We start from the raw sequence: 8,206 nt of genomic DNA, 5'->3' as shown, positions 1-8,206 counted from the left end.
GAATGGGCTGCCCAGGGAAGGGGTGGATTCTCTGTCCCTGGAGATATTTAAGAAGAGCCTGGATGTGGCACTCAGTGCCATGGGCTGGGAACCACGGGGGGAGTGGATCAAGGGTTGGACTTGATGATCTCTGAGGTCCCTTCCAACCCAGCCCATTCTATAAACATTCCTCAAGCACCAGAGCTCTGGTTGTCACCTCTCCGGTCCCTTGGAGCTTCTGCGTCTCAGGAACATGATTCTACTCATCTGTCTCTCCAACTTGCTGTGTGTCCTTTGAATTATTGGGTTGTTGGGGTTTTTGTATCCCCGGGAGGCACTGGTGCTGTGTGGAGCGGGCTCTGTCTGGGCAGGGAGCGGAGCAGCCTCGGGCTGAGGGGCTGCTGGGGTCCCTCCTGCCCTCACCAGGCTCTGTTGGTTTGTTATGCTTGATCTCAGCAGTTCGGGGTATGAGTTCTGCCTGCGTGTCTGAATTACCTCTGCTAATAGTGAATTAATGGTATAGATTTAATAATAAAGCCCAGGTGGGGATTTGAACGGCAGTCAAGTGCCGGGGGGGGTCAGGCAGCCCCCGGCGCCGCCTCAGCGCCCTCAGGAGCGACCAAAGGTTGGAGTAGATGACCTTTAGAGCGCCCTTCCGACCCATCTTGTTCTGTGATGCTATGGCCACCTCCCCTCACGCCGTGGTGGCCACACGCCCCGGCCGGTTCCCCCCACCAGAGTGCCCTGCGCATGCGCACCCCTAACCGGACTACATTTCCCAGCCTTCCCCGCGGCGCAGTGCGCGCAGGGCCCGGGCGGGGGCGCTCCGGTGCGTCCCTCGCGCCGCTCCGTACAAAGCGGCGGGGGGAGGGGGCGCTTCCTGTTTGTCTCGGTCCGAGCGCAGCGGCGGCCATGGCGGCAGCGGCGGCGGGAGGGGACCGGGGGCCCGGCGGGGGGAGCCGCCGAGGGGCCCGGGCGGCGGCCACCAACATCCTGGCACAGCTCCGGCACGGGCAGCTGAGCGGCTGCGGCCTGACACGGGGGGCGCAGGTAAGGGGGTGGTGGGCGGGACAGCGGGGCGGCCCTGTAGCGGGGAGGGGGCGGGGAGGCCGCTCCGGTGGCACCTGGGATGGGGGGGAGCGGAGTTCGTTGGGGCCTCAGCGGGCACGGGGGTCGGCTTGGGGCTCCTCAGGGGACGGGGAGAGCTCTGAGCTGGACTCCGGAGGTGGAGGCCTGCAGCACCTCCTGCCTCGGGCAACGGCCCGCAAGGCCCCGCTCCGCCCGGGGCTGGGAGGGGGTGTTCGGCGGCATTCGCTGCCTCTCGGCGGGGCTGAGCACCCTCTGAGGGCTGTCAGGCCTCACCTGGAGCTCCAAGGCCGGGAAGAGCCCAGCTGGCCCAGCCCGGCCTGCACTAGGGGTGGCTCCTGGCACAGGGGCCTCTCGGTCCCGACTCGAGCCCATGTGGGGCTCCTCGCCCTCCTGTTCCAGGCTTTGGTTCTGGTGCTGGTGGGATCGGGGGAGAGGGATGTACCTGTGCCCCTTCTCCTGCCTTCCCATCCTCGGTCTCCCTGTAGGAAGCCTGGAGCAGGGCGGGCGCTTTTTCACGCTGTGGAGGAGCCGCGCTCCTCTGCTGCCTCGGTTGGTGACCCAGGTTGTGGCTTTCTCCTGCAAAGAAAGGAAGCTCAGCCTGGAACCGTAACAGCGTCGAAATTTTAGGGTATTTGATGGAAAAAAGGCAACCTCGTGATCCTAGGGGACCTAGGAGATCCTAGCAGACCTTTTAGCTTTAAAGTGGGGTAGGCTGATGCTGGTGGTTTGCCATGAAACTGCAAAATTTCAGGTTTGTTTCAAATTTGCCATCTTTCCCAACTGATGAAGCTGGGAAATACCTAGAAATGAAATCAGCTTGTTAACCTAGGCTTGTGCCAGTCGTGTGCTTGTCCTGCCTTTTTAAGGAAGCTGTTCATGGATAATGGGCCATTAATTTATTTTTTTCTGAATAATAAGTGGCATGTGTTTTACAGATTAAATGCAGCATGATGCAAAGAGATGGAAACTGAAACGTTGGATAAAAGAACTTGTGTTTGGGTGGGGATTTATTGAGCTAAAGTATCTTAAAAGGGTTGAAATGGAGTAAAGAAATGGGATTTCACTAAGTGGTTTTCACAAGTGCAGACAACAGTATTTTCCCTGATTAACAAGGATTCTGGGTAATTACTGAGAGAAGCCTTGTTCATCACAAGTGTCCCTGCCTCTTGCTCTGGCTGAGATAGGTGGAAGAGCAGGAGATTTTTACTAGATCTTTTGCCCTTATTGTATTGCTTGCAAAGGTACCAGTTTGGTTAATACTTAAGAAAAAAAAAAAAGCCCATTGTTTGCATGGATTTCAACCTGGTATTGTCTCATTTGCAGGAAGTTATTTCTGTGGGATTGTTGTAGGGTGCATTTCATGCAGACAGAGGGGCTGCTTGTCTCACTGCCTTGCCTGCTCACCCTTGCTCCCTCTCCCACAGCCAGAGCAACATCAGACAAACCTGTAGCAGGGTTGTGCACTGACACAATCTGTTCCCATGGGATCTCTCTCTGCTCTGGGTTTGGTTTGCTTGAGAAATGCAGTGGTGCTGGGTGGTAATTTGGGGCTTTTATCAGTTGTTCCTGTTCCCTGAGACAGGGAACAGGCTTGTGCAGTAATCGAGGAAACTTCTGCTTCTTGTGGCCTCCTCCTCGTGATGCCAAAGTGTGAGGGGGATTTTTTTTTTGTCAGTGAGGTTTTTTGTTTGGTTTGTTTCACGTTCTAAATTTCAACATCATGGTGCTGCTCTGAAAAACTGAAGCTTGGATGCCTGAGGCTCCCAGTGCTCCATAAATGCTGTAGGAATACATTGATAAATCTCAGACTAAGAGGAAAAAAGAAAACCAAACTGCCTGAGTGATTTAGAGCTTTGTAAATTGTGTCTCTGTACTTTTACCTTGAAGCAGTTTAATAAATATAAATAAAATATAAATATAATAATAATAAAATATATAATTTATTTATATTTATTATTAATTTATAATTTGTTTATAATTTATTTATATTTATATAAATATAAATATAAATAAAATATAAATATAAATATAAACCACTTTGATGTAACTTTTATAGAAGTATGAGGCCATCTTGGATGCTTCTTCAAATTCTCTTTTTTTTTTTTTTTTTTTTTTTAATCAAAATGGTTGCAGTTTTCCTGCAACTTACTCCTCAGAGGCAGTGCCCTTGCTGAAGTTTCTCAACTCTTTCCCTTCTGCAAAATCTGAGAGCAGATCAAGTGTCCAAATTGCTGTGCTGGGTTCTAGAAGAACAAGTTGGGGGAATGCCCTCCGAGCTTGCTTCTCTCCTTCTCTGCAGGGAGGTTTTGGTTCATATTCTGCAGGGACTGCTTCCCATCAGGAAGAGAAACCCTTTTCAACAGCTTAATTTGAAGAGATTGGGAAACACCCTTCCTTGCTGAGATCCCTGCCATCTGAGTCGTGTTTTCCCACAACCTTGTCACTGGATTTCAGCATCTGATCCCTGGGAGACAGCTAGTAGTACCCTTCTGTGGGCAGCAGTGGCATTTATTCTTAAATGAAGCTTTGTGTGCTATTTTTAGGTGATCTCAAGATCCATTTTGGATGAGGGAAGCAGGGACTTATCTTTGAATTGGTGAGGATAATTGTTGACAGGCATAAATCTGAAACTTCATCAGTCTGAGTTTACAGGGACATAAAAATACTTCTGACAGCACTGGCTGCCTGACTATCTGGCAGTTTTTAGGCCAGCTAAGGCTCTGAAATCTGCATCCTCCTGTGCTCTAGCTGGATTCCTTTACCAGAAGCCATAGCTTTCTTGCTGGTTGGTCTCTTGGCTTTTATTGTTAATAATCCATCAAGTAGATTTCAGGAGATCCTGATGGGATCAGCTCACCCATCCATTTTAGCCATATTGCAAGCATCAGCTGCTGCCCTGGATGCAAGCCTCAGCCCCTGCTCTCAGATTGCATAACCTTGCCCTAGCACTGAATACAGAGCAAATGAAAAGAGGCTTTTCAGATATTGCTACACTAGAAGGAAACCAACTTTCCAGAAGTGACACACATTTTCTAACAAGGCAAAAAGATTGCTTGGGAATTGGCTGGTCTGCAGTCCCTCTCCTGGCACAGCCTGCTGGGTGCACACAGACACTGTAAATAAGACCTGATGGGGTTGGTCCTGTGGTTCCTTGAAGGCAAATGAACATTTTGGCTCAGCTGATCCAAGTTCAGATCCCCCTGGCAAGAGGGCACACACTTCATCTGCTGCAAGCCAACTGTGAAAAGCCTGTACATGACATGAAAGCAGGAGATAGTGAGATGCAGCTGTGGGAATCTCTGTAGGCAGAGCAGCATAATAACAACCCAACCAGTGATTTGTTGGCACTGGTGTGCTCCTGGTGCAGTCCCAAGAGCAGATCGTCAGCACTGGTCTCACTCTCCCAGGATTGCCAAGGCTTAGCTGAAACAATCTGAATGGAAAAAATAGTCTGTTTTTTTCCAGCTGTATTTCATGAGCCACTGTTCCTAGGAGTAACTGCTTCCCTTAGCAGAATAGTCCCTATCCACTGAAAAAAAAAAAAAACCCAAACCAAAACCCTCTCTGTGGAAGGAAACATTTTCTGCCTTGGACATCCAAATTTCCAGCTCTTGTCATTACAGATGGTCTGTAATCTGTAGTAGTTTCCCTCTAACTCTGAGGAAATATTTTGTTTTCTAGTCAGTTTTGTTTCCTTCTTAAAGCAACAACAAAAAAAACCTTTCAGGAAAATATAATCCACTTTAGTAGCTCTAATTGTATGGGTCTTAGCAGGCTTATACCTCTTCAGTAGAGGACAGCTAGTGAGTGCTGGAAAGCCTGGACCTGCTTTTTATATAACAGGGACCAGAGCTGTGTCATACACCAGAAATGCTCTGAAGTGGTGGTGTTGGACTTTGGTAGTCTTATTTTTGGGGACTGAAAATGAGTGGGAAGAAAACTGTTGTAGATGTAATAGGTCCTTGCCCATTCCCCCCCCTTTTTGTTTTGTTTTGTTTTTTAGTAAACCCTGCAGATTTTGCTTTCACTCAAAAATTAAACAAGAAAGGTGGGCAGTTCCAAGGAAAGACTAATCACTGAGAAGTTAATACAATTTTACCTCTTAGCTGATATATTTTTCTCTGAGAGCAGGATCATCAAAGCATTAGTAGCTATTATTAGTGTCTGGTAGATTCTGCAGTGGTTTTGAAGAGCTGCTGGTGTTCAAGCTCTGTGTTGGAGTTTTCTGCTCTGAAAAATACTGAGATTTTGAGATTCACAAGACTTTGTCTTGGTGGACTTTGTCTTCCTCCAGTGACAGGGAGGAGAGCAGTTCCTGGGGCTCATGGGGATAGTTAGACCTGGCTAGAAGCTACAGCAGGTTTTATCCTAGGACACCACGTCCCTGGGTTCATGCCTGGCTTTTGGGTTGGCAGGAAAAAGGGTGGTGGACTCCATCCAGGGTTGTGGAGGATGGAGAAGCAGTAGTTATGGGAAGCTTAGTGCTCACTCTGAGGAATCTAGCAGCTGGAGAGAGGCTGGAAATAGGTGCTCTATGGTAAAAAATTGGGGGCTTTCTGTGGTTTAAGCCCAGCTGGCAGCTAAGCACAGCCAGGCACTCACTCACCCCCCCCATGGGATGGAGGAGAGAATCAGAAGAGTAAAAGCAAGCTGGGATGACAAGGCACTCCCCAAAATACTGAATAAATGTTCTCCTGGCAGCCTGTCAGAGATGACTTTCTAAGTTACTACTGTTCAGAGGTAAATTAAATATTTAATTGCACAAATATTAGCTTCCTGTTTTTCAAAAATTGCAGCCTAAAAGGCTTGAAGGAAGTGAAATGGAAAGGCTTCAATTTTATTAAAAAATATGTGGACACCATGTGCTTGCATCTGTTTTTTGAGATCAATAATCTTGTGCCTCTTTTTTCTTTTAATCTTTCAGAACATTTGTACTTCAGAAGCAGTCATGGAAAATACTGAAAATGGAAATTCTGCTTTTTAATTTTTTTTACACCCTCCTGTAGCGAGTGTTCAGCCAGACAGCCAGATAAATGTTTGAAGGCTAAAAGTTGTGAAATAGTGTCCTGGTATTTCTGCTGCATGGCAGCTATGGGAGATGTGTCACTGACCACAGCTTGGAGAAGTGGTGGAGGCAAGGTTGGGAAAATCAGAGCTTTCCTTTGTAGGGCAACAAAAATTATTGCAATGCAGGAACACAAAGGGAAAGGAAAATCCTCACTAGAAAGGGGAGGGATTTTGAAGGAATCATAACTATAGGAGATCTCAGAGCACTGAGAAATGTTTTAGTGAGGCTGGTAACAAAGTTCTGACCTCAGGCAGGAGCATGGGCACGAAGCAGCTGGGAGGATAAGCTGCTTCTGGGGAGGCTGTGCCTGGAGGAAAGCAGTGGTGGGTAGGGAGTCAACACCAAATACTGTAGCAAAGGGGAGGGGGAGAAAGGAAAGGGGAACTAAACTGATCAAGAGATGAATTTAAGTAAATACTAACACATAGCAATAGAACTTGATGAAGATTTAGGTGTTGACTATCATGCTAATTGATGGTGGGGTGTCTTAAAGGGATTTAAAGCACAGGAGGTCTAGAAAGACACTTAGGCACATTTAGATGTGTGTATGGTGTCTTTGAGCAGCCCTCTGTATACTTTCTAGAAAAAATTCCACACAAAGGTTACTTAAACTCTGTGGTATTCCTGTGGTAGTTGTCAGTCTTGGGTAATCTCCTGGAAAAGCCTGGACTCCTGTCCTTTGGGAGACATTAAAGAGCAAACCACTCAGTCTGCTCTACCTTGCAGTCATGGATGGGCTTGGTGACACATTCATAACTCTGTACTTATATCCTCTCCTTAGATTGCCCTTTCAGGATCTACTTCCCTGAGCAGTCCCATTTTACAGGATGCTGCTGATTCTCCTGATGATGCTTCTTGCCCAGAGAAGCTGTGGCTGCCCCATCCCTGGCAGTGTTCCAGCCCAGGCTGGATGGGGCTTGGAGCAACCTGGGCTGTGGGAGGTGTCCCTGACCATGGCAATGGGGAACTGGATGAGCTTCAGGTCCTACCCAACCCAAACCATCCTGAGATTCTGCATGGAATCCACACTGCCATGGATTCTCTCCAGCACAGCTGGAGGAGGGGAGATAGCTGGTCCTGGTTGGGGATCTGATCCCCTGGCTGGTGAACAGATTCATAGAATCATAGAATGATTTGGGTTGGAAGGGACCTTAAAGATCATCAAGAAAGATCATTCAGTAAATCTGGCATCACACAAACTGCTTTGGACCATGAGGTGGTTTGGGGATGTCTGTGCCTGGGCTTGAGCTCCTGCGTGCTGCCTGTTCCAGAGGCCTGTCTGGAATGTTACAACCACTTCTGGAGAGCCACATAGGGCTGTCCTCTGGGTTTTGTGATTCAAAACTTGGATGTGTTACAGCAAACTGCTGAGACACGACTGACTGCGTGGTGTCTTGGTGTTTGTAGCAGTTTGGTTTGCTGTACCAGGCTGTAGGAAAGTTTTGATCCTGGTTCTTTTGTTTCCCCAGTAATTGGTATTTATTCTGGCATCTTCTAATGCCAGTAAGCTGTGTTGGTTCCTAACTACTGCAGTCATGGGTTAGGTAAGACCCTTTTAATTTATGGGATTCCCATCTGGCTCCTGCAGCCTCCCCTTCTTGCTAGGTAACCTCTGACTTCTCAAGGTTTGTATGCAAGATTCAGAGGTTTTATCCAGAACTTTTCAGTGAATAAAAGACAGTTTCTAAGAAATCAGTGTTGGGTTGGGTTTATCTTGCTTGGATGAGACCAAAAAATGCTGGAGAGAGAAAAGGGGCCCTGGAAGACTCAGTGTAATTTTGACCACTATTCAGTGTTCTCTGCCCAGAAAGAACAAGTCGGAAATTGACTTTGCTTAAAATTAAAAACTGTTGACTAACTGCTATTACAGAAATGATGAGATGCAGTTTTTGACCAAATTATTTTAAAGACTGCCCCATACAATTTAACTGAATTTTAATCCATCTGCAGGATTCAGAATCTTTGTGTTGGCAACCACCACCCTGCCACAATGGAAATAATCTGAGCCAGAGTAGTCTCATAAATACAGAATTGGGACCACAAGTTAGAGCTTGCCATGAAACCAAAGAC

General features: G+C 47.5%; 1 protein-coding gene across 2 annotated transcripts in view; it reads left to right on the top strand.

The window, feature by feature from the left end:
- The first annotated feature begins 859 nt into the window (after positions 1 to 859).
- The window catches only part of TRPC4AP (transient receptor potential cation channel subfamily C member 4 associated protein), a 33,725-nt gene continuing 26,378 nt past the window's right edge, over positions 860 to 8,206 (top strand). The window contains exon 1 of one of the 2 annotated variants that reach the window (XM_071759927.1): positions 860 to 1,029. In XM_071759927.1, the coding sequence (XP_071616028.1) occupies positions 892 to 1,029 (138 nt within the window). In that variant the 5' untranslated portion in view covers positions 860 to 891. The remainder of the gene's footprint in view (positions 1,030 to 8,206) is intronic. The other variant, XM_071759928.1, reaches the window with a different exon arrangement.

Source organism: Heliangelus exortis, chromosome 16 (genome assembly GCF_036169615.1).
Source record: "Heliangelus exortis chromosome 16, bHelExo1.hap1, whole genome shotgun sequence".
Taxonomy (NCBI): domain Eukaryota; kingdom Metazoa; phylum Chordata; class Aves; order Apodiformes; family Trochilidae; genus Heliangelus; species Heliangelus exortis.
The sequence above is the reverse complement of the archived record's forward strand: the minus strand, read 5'-3'. Positions and strand labels throughout refer to the sequence as shown.